The sequence below is a fragment of the Pseudophryne corroboree genome, chromosome 5 (assembly GCF_028390025.1).
Source record: "Pseudophryne corroboree isolate aPseCor3 chromosome 5, aPseCor3.hap2, whole genome shotgun sequence".
Classification (NCBI taxonomy): Eukaryota; Metazoa; Chordata; class Amphibia; order Anura; family Myobatrachidae; genus Pseudophryne; species Pseudophryne corroboree.
This window is the reverse complement of record NC_086448.1, coordinates 323,172,754-323,194,239: the sequence shown is the minus strand read 5'-3', so window position 1 is coordinate 323,194,239 and position 21,486 is coordinate 323,172,754. Positions and strand designations below refer to the sequence as shown.

Here is a 21,486-nt window from a genome sequence, read left to right as displayed (position 1 = left end):
ACACCAAAAAAATGGGAAAACCCCCCAACTCATGTCGACCTTGTTCTTGTCGACCTATTGACCATGTCGACCTATTCCAGGTGTTGACCTAGTCACTGTCGACCAATAGTGGTCAACCTAATGACTGTCGACCCTATTAGCCACACCCCTTTTTAATACACCGATGCGTTTTATATTTTAAGATCCACAAATATGGCCCTCATAATAGTATAGATAAAAGGTTCACATTTCATGCAAAACAATCTGTGCAACAGGCACAGGTGTTTGTTTGCAAAAACAGAATTGAGCAAGTTTCAGCCCCAGTTACAAATGTCCTTTCCTGAAATGTATTGCAGTGAAACAACCTGCAGATGTGACGCTGACACAAAAGAACAGATTCCTAACTGTAGTCAGCATTACGTTTCTGTTGTGCTAGGAAATTGCTATCCATAGATGTACACCGTTTACCTCCTCTGTTTTGTGTCCTTGTGATGTCACTTCTTACATTTCGTGCTGTGTAAATGAAGCCTCCTGGGCTTATAAGAATACTTACTGACTGCACGGACACCTGTCCCTTATTTACCATGGAAATAACTTGATATCAAATTGCAGTTTCATAGTATTGCTGCTGGGCCCCAGGTGTCCAACTTCTTTTTGCAGAATTACAAGGACAAATGTTCTTTTGTTGTTGTTTAGTTCTAAACATTCTTCAGCGTCCTGTAGGAGTAATAAAGTACAAGGGAAAGCATTACACTCATTTTAAATACATAAGAAAAAGAACATTCAATCTTATTGTTTGAATGGGGAAGATTTTACCCCCTTTTTAGTGCACTGCTTCTGCCGCTGAGTGTGTTTTATTGTAACATAAAATATTATTTATATAAGCCAAGCCATCCTAAGTAATCCAAACTTGCCAATAATTGAGGGCACATGCATATAGAAAAGTTTAGATTTAACATACCATTTACAGTGTTATTACCAACATGGAAAATCCACAATATTTTCTATATAAACCCTGTATTGGTGGTTTGAGAATAATTATAGCGTAGGTGAGTCATAAATATCTGTGTACAAGGCAGAGTTTCACATTCTTGCATCAATGAAAGCATTGCCAGAAAAAAAAACGTAATGTAATGAATGTGTAATGTTAATATGCTTTCCACCATTTACTTTTTATATTCTGTTGTTTTTCTTTCTAGAAAAAGCCTCTATCTGCTATAATAAAGGAAGTCAGTGACGGGTAAGCATTCACTTTTAAAAACTACTATAGTTACAACTAAGAAATTGTGATTTAAACACTAGGTGTAAATTTACTAAGGTGGGACTTTTTTTTAGAAATGGTGAAGTTGCTCATAGCATCCAATCAGATTTTCTTAACGTTTATCTAGCTGCTTCTAGAAGATAATAGATAGAATCTTATTGGTTGCTATGGGAAACATCACCAGTTCTAAAAAACTTCTTCCTTAGTAAATTTTCCCCCACGGGTGGGGTGTAATGTATTCCGAGTTCGGCGGCTATGCGGGATGCCGACCAAACTCTGATATTTTTTTAAAGGGGCAATAATTTACAAAGCATGGTTTAGGCTTGTAAATGATTGCCCCTTTAAAAAAGCCGTACAAGGTCAGCCGGCATACCGCACAGACACCAAACTCGGACTTCATTACATTCAGCCCTTAAAGTACAAATTCCAAATAAGTAACCTTTTGTAGTCAAAGCAAAGCTCACAGTGCACCACAATAGTGTCACATAGTACATTTGTCCATACTGAATGTATGCATACAGTACTTCAGTATTAAAGATGTAACTAGCTGATGTGCCTCTGCTTTGCTCATTTAACATGCACCCACAACACTGTTTTAAGTCTGCACTATTCAATAATATATATATACAGGTTGAGTATCCCTTATCCAAAATGCTTGGGACCAGAGGTATTTTGGATATCGGATTTTTCCGTATTTTGGAATAATTGCATACCATAATGAGATATCATGGTGATGGGACCTAAATCTAAGCACAGAATGCATTTATGTTACATATACACCTTATAGACACAGCCTGAAGGTAATTTTAGCCAATATTTTTTATAACTTTGTGCATTAAACAAAGTGTGTCTACATTTACACAATTCATTTATGTTTCATATACACCTTATACACACAGCCTAAAGGTCATTTAATACAATATTTTTAATAACTTTGTGTATTAAACAAAGTTTGTGTACATTGAGCCATCAAAAAACAAAGGTTTCACTATCTCACTCTCACTCAAAAAAGTCCGTATTTCGGAATATTCCGTATTTCGGAATATTTGGATATGGGATACTCAACCTGTGTGTGTGTGTGTGTGTATATATATATATATATATATATATATATATACACACACACACACACTGCAGTACAAAAAACAGCGGCACTCACAGGTCTTTCAGTTCTTTAAAAATTTTTACTTTGTCATCACAACGGTTTCCAACGTTTCAGAGCCCGAAGCTCCTTTGTCAATGCGTGATGTGAACAAGAAATAAAGTGAAGAGTGCTCCACACTTACCGCTCATTGTGATAAATCAAGCTCGCCAGGTTTTGCTATCTGTTAAATAGCGTTCTCCAGCGCTGCAGTCCCTGAAGCAGCAGAGATAAGGTATTAGAGCCGGGAGAGAGAGAGGAGAAGGATGGAAGTAGAACCCAGATGGCTAGTCTGCTGACTCTCTCCAGCCCACTCCCTCTTCCAACACACACTCGACGCCACAACATGCACACTGACACACATGGCACGCAACACACATACGCACTGACACACACATACAGCGGATTACTGATGATGGAGGCAAGGTGTTCCTGAGTACCGAGGGAGGGTGGCTGCTGCATTGCTGCTACTGTCCCAGCCGCTGTCGCCCTGAACCTGCTCTGCCTACTGCGCAAAAATATTCTTCATACTGTATGTCAACATTATTTGAACTTCACAAACCGCACTGTGTTTTAATGTTACTGCTCGCTGGCGGCAGCTTCAATTCTAAATTCTAACTAAAAAAAAATGCAGCGATTGGTAGCAACATTAGTGAAAATTATCATTGCTAAATGGGGGCATAAGTTTCCACACCACCCAGCAGGTGCACAGGGAGAGGTCACCAACTGTCACATTTCCCAGAGCATAATGATGATGCATTATAAATGGCAAGCTGATATTTTGCCACATAACTCCAAAATTAAGGAACCAATAACATTGTAGTTATTTTTCTGCAACTCTATGGACCAAGGGCCTGATTTAGGTTTGTTAGCAAAGCAAAAAAGCACACATTTGAGCAAAACCATGTTGCACTGCAGATGTAACATGTCCAGAGAGATTTAGATTTGGGTGGATTATATTTTTTCAGTACGTGGTAAATACTGGCTGCTTTATTTTTACACTGCAATTTAGATTTCAGTTTGAACAATCCCCACCCAAATCTAACTCTCTCTGCAAGTGTTTAATGTGTCTGTGTGTACATGTGATAGGGAATCTAGATTGTAAGCTCCACTGGGGCAGGGACTGATGTGAATGGGCAAATATTCTCTGTAAAGTGCTGCGGAATATGTGTGCGCTATATAAATAACTGGTAGTAGTAATAATAATAGTAATAATAATAATATGTTAGATCTGCCCCACCTGCACTGCAGTATGTTTTGGCCAGTTGTCTGATTTTTTGCTTTGCTAACAAACCTGAATTTGCCCCCAAGACCTTTAATTTAGTATATGATGTCTCCTGCTCAGACAGCGGCATCATGGAAATATGTTGCTCAAAAAAGTTGTCCTTCTGCTATTAATATATTGATGCTTATCTGAAATCTAAATTTGCACCTCAATGGTAACAATTGTACACAATCTGTAAGTAATAAGTATACTACCTTGTGCATTTCTCTTAAAGTTTATTGACCTCTATATCAACATAGCAAAGTATATTTACTAAAAGTTTATTAAACAGACAAGTGTGCGATGTTACCCATAGCAACCAATAAAATTATATGTATCAATTTATAGAATGCAATAGAAAAATGACATCTATTCTCTGATTGGATGCTATGGGCAGTAGTTTTAATTTCATTTTTAAAAGTTTTTAGTAAATCTAACTCAATGTATACTAACAATGATACTCTCCCGGATCTGCCGTAGGCTTCCGAAAATCGGATTTTTGTTTTTTTGTTTAATTTCAATAAAGCAGTGTTTGGCTTCTTATTGCAGGTAACAGCAGGGTCCCTTATCTTATATAGAAAATGTGTTGGTCTGTTTGTTAGTCTGTCCGGTTATGCATTTGGACACCCCTGTAACGATTGGAAGGAAACCAATGCAAGATGGTCCAGGGATCCTGACCAGGTTTTGATGTACACCAGGCAGGCCTTTGCATGTACTAGGTTGGAGAGAGAGGCTGCTGGCTGGCTGACAGATAAGGTTGGGGAGGGGGAGTGTGTAGTGCCAGGTCTCTCAAACAAGCCTGGGGGCGGGATATACTAAAGGAAAAATACGGTGAAACCCCCGAAAACGGGGGTTTTACCGCATTTTCAAATGTACTAAGACCCTACCGCTGGTTTTTCGCCGTCCAGGGTATCGCCATCTCTGGATGGCGATACCCTATAGAAGCCTATGGGCTTCTTATCGCCGACCGCTGCAACCTTCTGCCGCCCCCGCCGCAGATGCCGACCCCCCTCCCCGCCGGCATACCTTCATCCAGGCAGCCCTGGTACTGGAAGGTAATCTCCTCATCCCCCTAGCAACGCAGCTGGAGGTCCTTCCGGCTGCAGGGGGGAGGAGGAGGCGCCGGGTGCAGCCTGCTGCTGCTTCCCGGCGTCCAGGCAGTGTGGAGACCCCTGGGAGGTGACGAAGACCCCCCGCAGACCACCTCACAGGTATCACGGGGGGCCTCCGTCACCACATTGCGATATTGATCGCATATGTTAGTACATATGTTAGTACATATGCGATCAATAACCCCTCACAGTGTGGCCAATTCACACGCTCTGGTTAGGGCGACCAGCTCAGCAACTTGTGCTGAGTGCGGTGGGTCCAGGGGTTCAGCTTCTATGATACCATTGTCATCTACAACTGCATATCCAGTGCACAAGTCTCCCGAATCTGTCTGTCTGTGGCAACTACCGTCAGTGTAGAAGGTAAAGTCTACTCCTTCCAGTGGGTTGTCACTGATGTCAGGTCTCGCTGTGAAAGTGATTCAGGTATTCCATACAATCATGCGTATCAGTGTCTGCACTAAATCCTCCTTCACCAACATTCTCATCCTCCACCCTTTGTGCCTGTCCAGGCACACTTGGCAAGTAAGTTGCAGGATTTAGTGAGCTGCATCTCTTAATGGTGATGTTTACCGGGTTCATCAGTGATAATTCCCACTTTGTAAACCGAGCAGATGAGGCATGTCTGGTTTGGGCTGAGTTTATTAAGGCTGATACTGCATGAGGTGTATGAATGGTCAGGTCACACCACGTCCTCGCTTTTACTTACCAGCAAAGCTATCGCTGCAACACTTCGCAAGCAAGTGGGGAGAGACCACGCTACCGGTCTGCTGGCATCTCCATGTCTCTGAGTTAAAACCCCTGCCACGCACCCTGCACTTTCTGTACCGTACAATTCAAAGGGCTTCTCATAATTTGGCATACCTAATGCAGGTGCCTGTGATAGGCACTGTTTGAGTCTCTCAAATGCCAGTTCGGACTCATCTGTGTGCGAGATCCATTCTGGTTTGTTCGAAGAGACCATTTCTTGCAAAGGTAAAGCCAGTATAGAGAACCCTGGAATCCAGTTTCGACAGTACCCACACATTCCAAGGAAAGTGCAGATCTGTTGCTGCGTTTGTGGTAGAGTCATGTCGCGAATCGCCTGTATTCTATCGGCAGTGAGGTGTCTCAGTCCTTGAGTCAAGCAATGTCCCAAATATTTGACCCTGGTCCGGCACCACTGCAACTTATCCTTTGAAACCTTGTGTCCCGTTTGGGAAAGATGAAACAGAAGCTGTTTCGTGTCTTTCAAGGACGATTCGAGTGAGTCAGAACACAACAATAAGTCATCGACATACTGTATTAGTACTGATCCACTCTCAGGTTGAAAGGATTGTAAACAGTCATGCAAAGCCTGGGAGAAAATACTTGGGCTGTCAATGAAACCTTGGGGGAGACGAGTCCAGGTGTACTGTACTCCCCTGTATTTAAAAGCAAAAAGGTACTGGCTGTCAGGGTGAATAGGGACAGAAAAGAAAGCAGAACAGAGGTCAATGACGGTGAAGAATTTTGCAGTAGAGGGAATTTGCATGAGGATGACATCTGGATTGGGCACTACGGGGAATTGGCTCTCAACTATCTTGTGTATCCCCCTTAGATCCTGCACTAGTCTGTAACCCCACCCCCCACTCTTTTTCACAGGGAAGATGGGACTATTGGCGGTGCTGGACGTCCTGACTAGGATGCCCTGCTGTAGCAGCCGCTCTATGACAGGGTACACTCGTAACTCTACCTCTGGCTTCAGACGATACTGAGGGATTTTTGGAGCTATCCTACCATCTTTTACTTGTACTACTACTGGAGTTACATTCGCCATCAATCCAGTGTCTTGTCCATCTTTGGTCCAAAGGGAACCCGGTATTTGTGAGATCATTTCCTCTACCTTTGATGGACACTTGTCTATAACAGTAGAATGCGACATTAGCCTTTTGAGGGGTGTCTAATATATCTTGCACTTCTTGAGCATGGTTCTCAGGTATATCCAAGAAGACACCCTCAGGAGTACAGTATATCACACAACGCATTTTACACAATAAATCCCAGACGAGTAGATTAGTCGGAGCCGATGCAGCCAGCATAAAAGAATGTTGGTTTGCAAGGGCCCTATCGTAATCTCTGCAGGTCTACTCAAAGGGTATTGTTGCACTGTTCCTGTTGCTCCCATTGCTCGAATATTTTTTCCCGTGGTTTTTATACCTGATGTGGAATTCAACACTGACCTGGCCGCCCCTGTATCTACAAGAAATGGTAATGGTACACCAGCTACATCAACCGTGACCTCAGGTTCACTACCAAGGCTAGCAATCAATTTCTCTGGCTGCAGACTACAGGTGTGGCCCAACCCCTACTGTGTATGGGTACCCTCTCGCAGCGCATTGGCAGCTACAATATGTGAGGGGGGTAGCTGTGGTTTTTCGGAGGCCTGCCAGTCCCTCCTTGGTGGGTACCTCCTTGTTTCCCCTCTATGTGGCTCATAATCTCTTCTATATGGTCCCTGATCCCAATTATGTGAATTGTAGTGTGGTTCGTATTCTGGTCTAGGGGGTCGGTATACGTTGTGTGTACCTTTTTTATTCCTACAATCCTTTGGAAAATGTCCTTCCTTCTGACAATTATAACATTTTACTACACGTGGCTTATCATCAGGGGTCTGGGGTTTTGGCTGATGTGGTTTTGTTGGAAGAGCATTTATACTCACTGTCATCAGCTTATCCCCCTGAGACTCCCTGTGCTTACTGATGTTCCGGTCGTGCTCGATAGCGGACTCTCTCAATGCAGCCACCGAGATACCTCTCCAGTTAGGTAGAGAGGTTTGTACCCTTGTTCTTAATGCCTCCTTTAACCCGTCCATTAATACAGTAACAGCTATCTCCCTGTGATGCGCATTATATTTAATGTCCTCGATCCCAGTGTATCTAGACATTTCCTGCAGTGCCGGATGGAAATATTCGGATGCCGTTTCACCTTCCTTTTGTCTTATGGAGAAAATTTTATTCCATTTGACAACAGTAGGGAAATATACTCCTAATTGCAGATTGATTTGCCGTACATTCTCCTGGTTCATCAGTGAGAGGTACTTCTGCATCTAACTTACTGTCTGTTATAAATTTCGTGATGTCAATATTTAAGGGTAAACACACTCGTAGCACTGTTCGCCAATCTTTATTTGTAGGCTCATGTGCGTTACCTAACTCTTTAATGAATCTCTGGCATCCGACTAGATCTTTCCTGGGATCGGGAAATTCAGACATAATTGACCTTCACTCTTCCCGGGATCTGGGTCAATGCATGGCTATGTTCCTGATGGGAGTTACTCCCTGATTGTCCGTTTTCCCATTGGGGACTGCAATTACCCTGACTTGATTTAATTCAATTACATCCTTCTGGTTTGATTCTACAATGTGGGGAGCTATAGTTTCTGCGTAATGTATGGTACCATACTTACCTGTGGACACGACCTCACTTATCCCTCCGCTAGTGGGCCTTGCTACAACTCTTGATGGTTGGGCCGTGCCCATTTGAGTATCTTGTATGGTGGCTGCTAGAGAGAGTGCCGATATCGTGCTGGGATCATCTTCCTGCTCACAATCCTGAGGAAAATTTAAAATGGGATACAGCTGGCAAGGGTTAGCGTTAGTACATTTATCAATCACATTCCTATCCTGTACCAATGCACCATTGCTTGTAGCCACTTTCTCCCCAACAATATATGGTTGTTGTGGTGGTGGTGTGGTCGCCATTGTTTTCCCGCTAGGTTTGGAACCTGCAGCGCGAGCTAATTCCCTTTGCACATCCCCCTCTTGCTGCCATAAATTTAAACGATCTGTATGTCTAATCCTTTTGTTTTCTGGATTTTATCAGACATATCCTTATCCTTAAGTTCTGAAATACCTCCGGTTCAAAGCTGCCCACCTTAGGGAATGGTACCCTATCTTTGTCAGTCATGCATAACCATTCATTGCAAAAAGCCTCCGTGTGTGAACCATACTTTTCACACATAATAAACCTTGCTGACCCTCTCAGTCGCAATTCTGACCTTTTCAATCCCACTTCTTCAGCCTAAACCCTAGCTACTAAACGCCCACTGCTTGTGCAATTGGATCCCATCGCGGACTTTTTGCCAATAAACGCAATCCCCAATGCACACCGCAGATAGACGGTGAAAGACGCCTATCGCTTTCACTCGCTCCTTCTCCGCTGAGTACCACGACTCACTCCAATAGTGAACACCGCGTACCCAGTGAGGCCCTATTGGTTTCTGTTTACTGGAAGTGTTAGGAGTGACTTACCTTTTCCAGTAAATATCTGCCGCTGATGATTTTCATGAGAGAGACCAGCGAAAACTCCCTATACACTTATACACAAATCACGCTTGCGTATGCTCTATACAGCACTAATGATACCGCGATTCTACGCAAAAAGCTTGTAAAAAGGGTATCAAGTTGCACTATCGCACCCACAAACGCGCAGTCCAATCGCACAGCGTATAGGTACTTGTTACCTATCTGCCGTACAACCACGGGTCAATGTACAAACTGTGACCCTCAGCTTGGAGTGTAACAAAAAAACTTTTTACTTCAATACTACACAATACACAATTCCCTATTACGCTCCTCTGCAAATCTCCTCACGATTTGCGTATTAAACCTTATACTAACGTGAGTCAGCCGCCTCACGCCACCAAGCCTCCACTTACTTGATGTACCACACTACGGGATCCCGAATTCCCTGGGTTCAATATCCACTCACTCCTATGTTCGCTCACTCAAATACACTTTTTAGTTTTTCTGTACAGAAAATTTTAATTCATTCAGATAGGCAGCTTTACCCCAGAGGCAATACAGCTTAAACAAAAGTTTTAGTCTTATGGCAACAATGTGAGAGGGTATGCAAAGTATGGGTGTCTTTTGTGTACGCTTTTTGGCGCCAAAAAAAATTTCACCGATTTTTAAATCGCTTTTTTCCTGTTGTTTTATGGGTTCTACCAGCACCTCTGCAAACCATACAGAGCAGACGTCATCTAATCGGCACACAAGTAGGGTTTTCAGTGTATCCATCGACCACGAAAAGGTTACGTAGGATACTTTCTGTCCACCCTTTTGCTGATAGATTAAGTCTGCTATGACCTGTTAGGCTGTGAGTATGTGGAAATCGGATGAGCCCCCAATTGTGAACGCTGATTTACATACAGGACTAAAAGCAACACTTTAAAAAGACATTTCATACACTTTAAATGAAGCCGCTGCGGCCGCTATACTTAATCCACAACCTACGTACTTTTTACACCATTAGCGTACAGAGTCCCGTACCGTGTACGGACTTTGCGTATTAACGCCGCGCTGGCTGTACAAAGTACACGCAGTGCGTACACACCCAAAGATACACCGTGAACCCTTAACAGCTATGCATGCGATAGTAATACACTTTAAACCTTAGCAGGGAAAGGAAGACACGACACCAGATTGTATTTAAACTGCTGGGTTCCGACACCACAACATATTATTACTGAAATGGGTTTATAATAACAAAGCAATACAATACAAGAGAATAATAGCTGCAGTTAATGGTACATACTTGTTTGGATTTCGCTGCGCTACCCAGTCTGGTCCTCGGTCATCTAGATAGATAACTTTGAGAGTCTTGTGTGACCAGGCCTGCAGCTGGCACTTTTTATACAATCTTCCAAAACTTAACACAATGGATACTGTAATCTCTTTGTCCATTGGACACAGGGATTGTCATTTACAATACAGGAGAGGTCATAGGTTGGTTTGAATAGGTGGGCGATGTCTGTTCAAGATGCACTTGTGGGTGGTCTCCTCTGGGTTCCCGCCGCATACCTAATGTACAGTAAATACAGTTTAGATCTATATTCTGTTCCTGCACATAACTATTCGCAGGAACGTGCGATCTTCAGCAAACCAACACCGGAATATTACCCTTAAAATACCCTACAGCTGGATACCAAACACCACCTTATAACCTTGTTCTGTCCCCTGCTATCCTGTAAAGGTGAATCCCTTTGTTCTGATACCATTTAAACTGTTGTAACTTGCTGATGTGGTGCGGGGAGACTATGTGTACCATGTGGGTAATTCCAAGTTGATCGCAGCAAGAAATTTTTTAGCATTTGGGCAAAACCATGTGCACTGCAGGGGAGGCAGATATAACATGTGCAGAGAGAGTTAGATTTGGGTGGGTTATATTGTTTCTGTGCAGGGTTAATACTGGCTGCTTTATTTTTACACTGCAATTTAGATTGCAGATTGAATTTACCACACCCAAATCTAACTCTCTCTGCACATGTTATATCTGCCTCCCCTGCAGTGCACATGGTTTTGCCCAACTGCTAAAAATTTTTCCTGCTGCGATCAACTTGGAATTACCCCCATTGTGCACTATTTGGATGAAATATGTTATGTGTTTTGATGGCTTTTCCATGCGTTCACAAACTCTACCGTAAATACCCATACCACGCGCTAATGCACAGGACCGCGGGAGCGACCATACGCAAATTACGAATATGCGCACGCACAGCTGAACAAGTACACGCACGGAGGCCATCTGTGTGTAGTTTGTACGTGATGTGTGTACTGCAATATTTTTCGACTTTGACAGTACCTGCTCCCCCTCACTGCGCCACTGTATATATATATCGCTATTACTCCGAACTGTCCCAATTTTAGGGCTCTGTCCCAGCATTTTGATCACAGCATTGTCCTGTGAGCTGAAAACTTGGGAGCTATGTCCCATTCACAAATAGTGAGCCCGCGCCTTGTGCATTGTGCAGCCTAGAACCTTTCAGCACAGGCCATGCCCCCATTATGACATTTGACTGTTTCAGTGCCTGATGGTAATGGACTGCGCAAGGAGATTTTAAAAGAGATTAATCTTGAGATCTGCATGGAAGTATTTCTTACTACTTTTAGAAAAGAGTGTTAAATTAATTAAATGAAACTACTGTAGATAACCTCCACATAGCACCCATCCCACAAGACCCACAAAAAGAAAAACTTTTCTAGCACCTTTTGGGGAATTCTAGTAACTTGAGAAGTCTTGTGAAGAAACAACAAGATCCCTTTTCATGAGATCATTCCCATAATCTGAAACATTCCCAAAAAGAACATCTCATTGGCACAGTTTCTTCATAAACTTTTCAAGCAGTTAAATGAATGAAGTATCTCTCACTCCATGTAAACACAATGAAGCTTTGCTGCATATTCATGTAAAATCTTTCCTTAATTCTTGTACAGCAGTGTATCCATGTCATGCAAACAGAACCTGCACAAACTGCACGTGAAAAAGCCACAGTGTAAAAAGTGCAGACTTAGATGTTGGCAAACCTCCCATATTTAATCAAACTAATGTGTTACATAAAAAAGGGATCATGACTGTGTGTTGTTTATCTGTCACACCCATACACATACAGTCTTTCTATATACTCTATAACTAGTGAATGTAAACAATAAACGATATAAACGAATATAAAACCTAATTTGTTAATGTTAGAAAAAACATTTGTCATTTGCAATTAACCAGTTAGAGACACTTTCTAAAAGTGCTATGCTGCTTTCTGGTTGTGCTGTCATCTGATAGGCCTCTTGTATCCCTGTTCTGAGCAATAATTAGGCTGGGTGAGCTGTAATGCAGTAGTAAGTAGTATACAGATTGCCAATGGAGTCCTGCATCTGTAGTCTATTAAGCAGCAGGATAACCTAATGCACATATTACATCTACATTCTTAGTATATTGAGGGCCTGATTCAGAGGTGCCCCCAAAAGATCTCCTGGGCGAGTATGTCACTGCAAGCGAGCTGCATTGTTAGGCGCATAGCTGCGTCCACAGAGGCCATGTTCAGATGGCATTACCTACTCTCCTGGAAAGTCGTGGGAGACTCCTGATTTTTCAGATAGTCCCCCGCACCCCCAGAAGAGTCGCCGGATCTCCTGCCTCCCTCTCGCTTCCTAGTAACGTTTTGAGGGGGCGGGGCTAAAAAATTTGAATTTGCATAATTTCTCTTACGTCCTAGAGGATGCTGGGGTCCACATTAGTACCATGGAGTATAGACGGGTCCACTAGGAGACATTGGCACTTTAAGAGTTTGAGAGTGTGGGCTGGCTCCTCCCTCTATGCCCCTCCTAGGACAGCATGCCGCCACTCCCTTTACAGAGCCAGAAGATCAGAAGACGGCGAGATATGGCGGCACAAGGGTAGGAGCGCAGCTCTGAGCGGCTGCGCTCCGGGAAGGCTCAGTGGCACACTGTGTTGGCGCTATAAGGGGCGTCCTGAGCCAGTGTCTTAAAACCCTACACTGGTCACAGACGCTAACCAGAGACTGAATCCCCAGGCTTGCGTCAGCATCCTCCGTACTCAGATGCTCACAGGGGACAGAATCCCCCACCTAGCGACGGAATCCTCAGGCCAGTATAAAGAATTTGTGCGGGAAGACGCGCCATCTTCAAGGAGCGGACCCAGCAGCGTTCAGCGCCATTTTCCTGCCTGCAGTTCCTGTACACAGACGCTGACAGAGCTGTCCCTCCAAGCAACTCCAGCTATCCTGTGCGGTACCAGGGGGTTGTAGAAGGGGGAATGGGGGGCGGGGGGGTTTAATTAGTTCTTTGTAACTATTACAGTACACAGTGGGCGCTGGTAAGGGGTGTCCTTTATCTAAACAGCGCTGTGTGTGGGTTGGCTCCAAACTCTGTGTCTCTCTTGCCATTCTCAGGGGGGGAACTCTGTCTAGCCTCCCCTGTGTGTGTGTGTGTGTGTGTGTGTGTGGAGTGTTAGGGGTCTCCAGTTAGCTATGTCCAGGGACTCTGTGTCATATGCGGCTGAGGATATGTCCTCTCAGGATGATCTCATTCCATGTAATCAGGATTGCACTGTTGTAGCGTAGATACCAGCAAGGGAGCCTGAGTAGTTATCCTCTCTCAAAACTATGATTTCTCAGATTTCTACTAGGGTTGCTCAGAATGAATCTGCCATAGAATTCTGTAAATCCTTAGTTGCAATTTGGTCCGGTTCTGTTACCTCAGGACCCCCCTCTGTAGGTTCCCACAAACGTGCTCTTGCCCAGATTATGCAAGACGACATGGATACCGACTCTGACATGGCAGACGGTGATGGGGATGTGCTTAGGGGGGCTGCATCTCTTGCTAAAGGGGTGCAGTTGATGATAGAGGCTATTAGAGATGTGTTGAATATTGCGGACTAAACACCTGAGCAGGTTGAGGAGGCTTACTTCACTGACAATAAGAAAGCCTCACTAACCTTCCCTGCGTCCAAAGAATTAAATGCTATTTTTGAAAAAGCATGGGAAAACCCGGAGAAAAAATCCAGATCCCGAAGAAGGTTCTGGTTGCTTGCCCCTTCCCTGAGGAGGATAGAAAGAAATGGGAAAACCCACCCATAGTGTACGCGTCTGTATCCAGACTCTCAAAAAAGGTGGTTTTACTGTTTCCAGGATCTACCGCCTTAAAGGAGCCGGCTGATGGCAAAATTGATACTACGCTCAAATCCATATACACGGCTTCAGGGGCGATACTACGTCCTACTATTGCCTGTGCATGGATTTCCAAAGCTGTAGTAAAGTGGTCAGGCCCATTACTTGAGGATTTGGATATAATGGATAAAAGTGATACGTAACATTCAGGATTCTGCAGGATTTATGGTGGAATCCATGAAAGACATGGGTTAAATGGCTGCAGGAATTTCTTCCATGTCTGTCTCAGCTCGTGGAGGACTGTGGCTGCGCCAGTGGTCTGCCGACGTGGAATCCAGGAGAGGTGTTGGAGACCCTCCCCTACACAGGTCATGCTCTCTTTGGGGAAGTGTTGGATGCGTGGATCTCCATGGCTACAGCGGGTAAGTCACCTTTTCTTCTCTCAGCATCACCTGCTATGAAGAAACCTTTTTCTTCACCTGCATCACAGTCCTTTCGGGTTTCTAAACCAAGAAAGGTCAAATCATCCAACACCTTCTTTAGAGGAGGTCGACCAAAATCCAAGAAACCTGCTGCGGCGGGTTCCCAGGAACAGAAACCTACTTCAGGTATTCCAAAGTCCTCAGCATGACGGTGGACCGTGCGACCTGGAGAACAATCTGCTGATAAAGGCATCGTCCAAGGAGAAGCTGTTATGGTCCATAGCTCTCACAATCCAGCTTCTCAGGGAACATGGTTGGATCCTGAATCTTCCAAAATTGCATTTGGAACCAACCAGGAGGTTGTCCTTTCTGGGAATGATCCTCAACACGGAAATGCAGAGGGCGTTTCTTCCAGAGGAGAAAGCGTTGGTGATACAAACAATGGTCCGGGATGTCCTGAAGCCGGCCCAGGTGTCAGTTCATCAGTGCATTCGCCTTCTGGGGAAGATGTTGGCCTCTTACGAGGCTCTGCAGTACGGGAGGTTTCATGCTCGGTCCTTCCAACTGGATCTCCTGGACAAGTGGTCGGGATCTCATCTACATATGCACCAGAGAATACGTCTGTTGCCAAAGGCCAGGATTTCACTCCTCTGGTGGCTGCAATTACCTCGCCTTCTGGAGGGCCGCAGGTTCTGGATTCAGGACTGGGTCCTTCTAACCACGGATGCAAGTCTCCAGGGCTGTGACGCAGTCACTCAAGGGGAAACCTTCCAAGGAAGGTGGTCTAGTCTGGAAGCCGGCCTGCCGATAAACATTCTGAAATTAAGAACAGTCTACAACGGTCTTCTCCTAGCGGCCCATCTTCTGAGAAATCGGGCCATTCAAGTGCAGTCGGACAATGTAACGACAGTGGCTTACATAAACCGTCAGGGCGGAACGAAGAGCAGAGCTGCAATGTCAGAGGTAACATGGGTAATCCTCTGGGCAGAAAAACACGCGTTGGCGCTGTCGGCAATCTTCATTCCGGGAGTAGACAACTGGGAAGCGGACTTTCTCAGCAGACACGATCTCCATCCAGGGGATTGGTCTCCATCCGGAGGTGTTCAAGGAGGGAACAGATCTTTGGGGCGTACCCCAAATTGACATGATGGCCTCTCATCTCAGCAAGAAGCTTCAGCGGTATTGTTCCAGGTCGAGGGACCCGCAAGCAGTGGCGGTGGACGCCCTAGTGACTCTGTGGATGTTCCAGTCGGTGCACGTGTTTCCTCCACTTCCACTCATTCGAGGAGTTCTCAAACTCATAAGGAGAACAAGAGTTCAGGCAATCCTCATTGCTCCGGACTGGCCAAGAAGGGCTTGGTACGCAGATTTTCTGGATCTACTGCTAGAAGAGCCAAGGCCTCTTCCTCTTCGGGAGGACCTGCTGCAGCAGGGGCCATTCACCTATCAAGACTTACCACGGCTACGTTTGACGGCATGGAGGTTGAACACCAGATACTAGCTCGGAAGGGCATTCCGAACAAGGTTATTTCTACCCTGATACAGGCTAAGAAAGGAGTAATGTCAAAACATTACCATCATATTTGAAAAAAATATGTATCTTGGTGTGAGTCCAAGAAGTTTCCTACGGTGGAGTTTCAACTGGGATGGTTTCTCCTCTTCCTGCAAGCAGGTGTGGATATGGGCCTGAGGTTAGGATCCACAAAGGTCCAGATTTCGGCCCTATCCATTTTCTTCCAGAAACAGTTGGCTGCCCTCCCTGAGGTTCAGACTTTTTTGAAGGTAGTTCTGCACATCCAGTCTCCCTTTGTACCGCCTACGGCGCCCCGGGACCTTAACGTGGTGTTGCAGTTCCTCCAGTCGGACTGGTTTGAACCTCTACTGGAGGTTGAGGTCAAGTTTCTCACGTGGAAGGCTGTCACTTTGTTGGCCTTAGCATCTGCTAGACGTGTGTCAGAGTTGGGGGCTTTGTCATGTACAAGCCCATACTTGATCTGCCATAAAGATAAAGCTGAGCTTCGGACACGTCAGCAGTTTCTTCCGAAGGTTGTGTCAGCATTTCATATCAACCAACCTATTGTGGTGCCAGTTGCGACTGACTCCTCAATTTCATCAAAGTTCTTAGATGTTGTAAGGGCTCTAAAGATCTATGTGAGGAGGACTGCTCGTCACAGAAAATCGGACTCTGTTTGTCCTGTATGATCCCAAGAAAATTGGGTATTCTGCTTGTAAGCAGACGATCTCTCGCTGGATCAGGTTCACTATCCAGCATGCGTATTCTACGGCAGGCTTGCCGTGTCCTGCGTCTGTTAAGGCCCACTCTACTCGTAAGGTGGGTTCTTCCTGGGCGGCTTGGCGGGATGTCTCTGCACTACAACTCTGCTGAGCAGCTACTTGGTCGGGGTCGAACACGTTTGCAAAGTTCTACAAATTCGATACTTTGGCCTCTGAGGACCTGATGTTTGGTCAATTGGTTCTGCAGGAGCCTCCGCACTCTCCCTCCTGTTCTGGGAGCTTTGGTACATTCCCATGGTACTAATGTGGACCCCAGCATCCTCTAGGACTTTAGAGAAAATAGGATTTTATTTACCTACCAGCAAATCATTTTCTCGTAGTCCGTAGAGGATGCTGGGCGCCCGCCCAGCGCTTCGTGATCCTGCAGTGGTTATTTACTTAGTTCTAGGTTAAGTACTGTTTTGTTACTTGGTAAGTAATCTTGTTCAGCCGTTGCTGATGTTTCAAGCTAGTTAGCTTGGTTGTCCTTGTGTGTGAGCTGGTGTGAATCTCACCACTATCTGTGTAAAATCCTTCTCTCGAAGATGTCCGTCTCCTCGGGCACAGTTTCTAGACTGGGTCTGGTAGGAGGGGCATAGAGGGTGGAGCCAGCCCACACTCTCAAACTCTTAAAGTGCCAATGGCTCCTAGAGGAACCGTCTATACCCCATGGTACTAATGTGGACCCCAGCATCCTCTACGGACTACGAGAAAAGGATTTACCGGTAGGTAATTAAAATCCTATTTTAGTACCACCCCTTCCTCTCGTACTCACGAATAGTGATATATTGCAGCTACTAGGCAGAGCCTAATGACATGTCAACCAGACCCCACCCCCCGAAGATGCATGCTGAGTCTAATGTCCAGGCTTCTCCTGTAGAGAAGTTTAAGATAGTAGGCAAGTATGAGACAATGCCATAATGTAGGCGCGAGTGTTGATGGTGGACATGATGGTGACCTTATGGTGTACAACCATCGACAGTGTTACAGCGTACAGGGGTGCAGAAAGTGGGCATCTCAGCAGTAGCGGACCTTGCCACGGGCAAGCAGGACTTTTGCCCGAGGCACCGCCTTCCAAAGGGCGCCGGCACCATTGCAAGATCCGCTACTGTTTGGCAGTGCCCCCCGCTCTGTCCCCCGCTGCGAAGGGAACTAGACGCTACTCGTCTAGTTTCCCTTCGTGGAGAGGACCTTTGCTGTGCGGTGCGCAATGACATCATCGCGCACAGCATTGAGGGACTGGCACAGACGCTAGGGGTCATAATTGACCTCTAGTGTCTATCTATGCTGTGCTATGGGAGAGACGTCATGACGTCTCTCCCATAGATCCGAGGAGAGGAGCGGCGCCGGCGGAAGTCTGCAGCGGTCAGGAATTAGGAGCGGGGATAGTAAGTATTCTTTTTTTCTCTGACGTCCTAGTGGATGCTGGGAACTCCGTAAGGACCATGGGGAATAGCTGGCAACAGGCTCACTGCATCGAGGGACTAAGGGGAGAAGAAGCGAACCTACCTGCTTGCAGCTAGCTTGGGCTTCTTAGGCTACTGGACACCATTAGCTCCAGAGGGATCGACCGCATGGAACTGGCCTTGGTGTTCGTTCCCGGAGCCGCGCCGCCGTCCCCCTTACAGAGCCAGAAGCAAGAAGAGGTCCGGAAAATCGGCGGCAGAAGACATCAGTCTTCACCAAGGTAGCGCACAGCACTGCAGCTGTGCGCCATTGCTCCTCATGCACACTTCACACTCCGGTCACTGAGGGTGCAGGGCGCTGGGGGGGGGCGCCCTGAGCAGCAATAAAAACGCCTTGGCTGGCAAATATATCACAATATATAGCCCCAGAGGCTATATATGTGATAAATACCCCTGCCAAAATCCATAAAAAAGCGGGAGAAAAGTCCGCGAAAAAGGGGCGGAGCTATCTCCCTCAGCACACTGGCGCCATTTTCTCTTCACAGTGCAGCTGGAATACAGCTCCCCAGGCTCTCCCCTGTAGTTTGCAGGCTCAAAGGGTTAAAAAGAGAGGGGGGGGGCACTAAATTTAGGCGCAATATTGTATATACAAGCAGCTATTGGGAAAAATTCACTCAATATAGTGTTAATCCCTAAATTATATAGCGCTCTGGTGTGTGCTGGCATACTCTCTCTCTGTCTCCCCAAAGGGCTGTGTGTGTGCGGTGTGTCGGTACGGCTGTGTCGACACGTTTGATGAGGAGGCTTATGTGATGGCAGAGCAGATGCCGATAAATGTGATGTCGCCCCCTGTGGGGCCGACACCTGAGTGAATGGATAGGTGGAAGGTATAAACCGACAGTGTCAACTCCTTACATAAAAGGCTGGATGACGTAACAGCTATGGGACAGCCGCTTCTCAGCCCGCGCCTGCCCAGGCGTCTCAAAGGCCATCAGGGGCTCAAAAACGCCCGCTCCCTCAGATGGCAGACACAGATGTCGACACAGAGTCTGACTCCAGTGTCGACGAGGTTGAGACATATACACAGTCCACTAGGAACATCCGTTACATGATCCCGGCAATAAAAAATGTGTTACACATTTCTGACATTAACCCAAGTACCACTAAAAAAGGGTTTTATGTTTGGGGAGAAAAAGCAGGCAGTGTTTTGTTCCCCCATCAAATGAGTGAATGAAGTGTGAAAAAGCGTGGGTTCCCCCGATAAGAAACTGGTCATTTCTAAAAAGTTACTGATGGCGTACCCTTTCCCGCCAGAGGATAAGTTACGCTGGGAGATATCCCCTAGGGTGGATAAGGCGCTCACACGTTTGTCAAAAAAGGTGGCACTGCCGTCTTAGGATACGGCCACTTTGAAGGTACCTGCTGATAAAAAGCAGGAGGCTATCCTGAAGTCTGTATTTACACACTCAGGTACTAGACTGAGTCCTGCAGATAGTGCTGCTGCAGCGTGGTCTGTAACCCTGTCAAACAGGGATACTATTTTGCGAACATAAGACGTCGTCGTCTTATATATGAGGGATGCACAGAGGGATATTTTGCCGGCTGGCATCCAGAATTAATGCAATGTCCATTCTGTCAGGAGGGTATTAGAGACCCGACACTGGACAGGTGATGCTGACTTTAAAAGGCACATAGAGCCTTATAAGGGTGAGGAATTGTTTGGGGATGGTCTCTGGGACCTCGTATCCACAGCAACAGCTGGGAAGAAATTTTTTTACCTCAGGTTTCCTCACAGCCTAAGAAAGCACTGTATTATCAGGTACAGTCCTTTCGGCTTCAGAAAAGCAAGCGGGTCAAAGGCGCTTCCTTTCTGCACAGAGACGAGGGAAGAGGGAAAAAGCTGCACCAGTCAGCCAGTTCCCAGAATCAAAATTCTTCCCCCGCTTCCTCTGAGTCCACCGCATGACGCGGGGGCTCCACAGGCGTAGCCAGGTACGGTGGGGGGCCGCCTCAAAAATTTCAGCGATCAGTGGGCTCGCTCACAGGTGGATCCCTGGATCCTTCAAGTAGTATCTCAGGGGTACAAGCTGGAATTCGAGGCGTCTCCCCCCCGCCGTTTCCTCAAATCTGCCTTGCCGACAACTCCCGCAGGGAGGCTGTGCTAGAGGCAATTCACAAGCTGTATTCCCAGCAGGTGATAGTCAAGGTGCCCCTACTTCAACAAGGACGGGGTTACTATTCCACACTGTTTGTGGTACCGAAACCGGACGGTTCGGTGAGACCCATTTTAAATTTGAAATCCTTGAACACATACATAAAAAAATTCAAGTTCAAGATGGAATCGCTCAGGGCGGTTATTGCAAGCCTGGAGGAGGGGGATTACATGGTATCCCTGGACATCAAGGATGCTTACCTACATGTCCCCATTTACCATCCTCACCAGGAGTACCTCAGATTTGTGGTACAGGATTGCCATTACCAATTCCAAACACTGCCGTTTGGACTGTCCACGGCACCGAGGGTCTTTACCAAGGTAATGGCAGAAATGAGGATACTCCTTCGAAAAAAGGGAGTTTTAATTATCCCGTACTTGGACGATCTCCTTATAAAGGCGAGGTCCAAGGAGCAGTTGTTGGTCGGAGTAGCACTATCTCGGGAAGTGCTACAACAGCACAGATGGTTTCTATACATTCCAAAGTCACAGCTGGTTCCTACCACACGCCTACTGTTCCTGGGGATGAAAAAAGTGTTTCTCCCGCAGGAGAAAGCCAAGGAGCTGTCATCTCTAGTCAGAGACCTCCTGAAACCAAAACAGGTATCGGTGCATCACTGCACATGAGTCCTGGGAAAAATGGTAGCTTCTTACGAAGCAAAATTCCATTCGGCAGGTTCCATGCAAGACCCTTTCAGTGGGACCTCTTGGACAAGTGGTCGGGATCGCATCTTCAGATGCATCGGCTGATACCCTGGTCCTTGGAGACAGGGTTATCTCTACTGTGGTGGCTGCAGAGTGCTCATCTTCAAGAGGGCCGCAGATTCGGCATACAGGACTGGGTCCTGGTAACCACGGATGCCAGCCTTCGAGGCTGGGGGGCAGTCACACAGGGAAGAAATTTCCAAGGACTTTGGTCAAGTCAGGAGTCGTCCCTATAAATATTCTGGAACTGAGGGCCATTTACAATGCCCTAAGTCTGGCAAGGCCTCTG

The 21,486-nt window shown here is 45.9% G+C and overlaps 1 protein-coding gene across 4 annotated transcripts in view; it reads left to right on the top strand.

Annotated features, from left to right (window-relative positions):
- Positions 1-21,486, top strand: part of ELMO1 (engulfment and cell motility 1) — a 910,002-nt gene that overhangs the window by 133,447 nt on the left and 755,069 nt on the right. For all 4 annotated transcript variants that reach the window (XM_063922511.1, XM_063922512.1, XM_063922514.1 and 1 more), the window contains one exon: positions 1,179-1,219. In XM_063922511.1, coding sequence (XP_063778581.1) covers positions 1,179-1,219 — 41 coding nt within the window. The remainder of the gene's footprint in view (positions 1-1,178; positions 1,220-21,486) is intronic.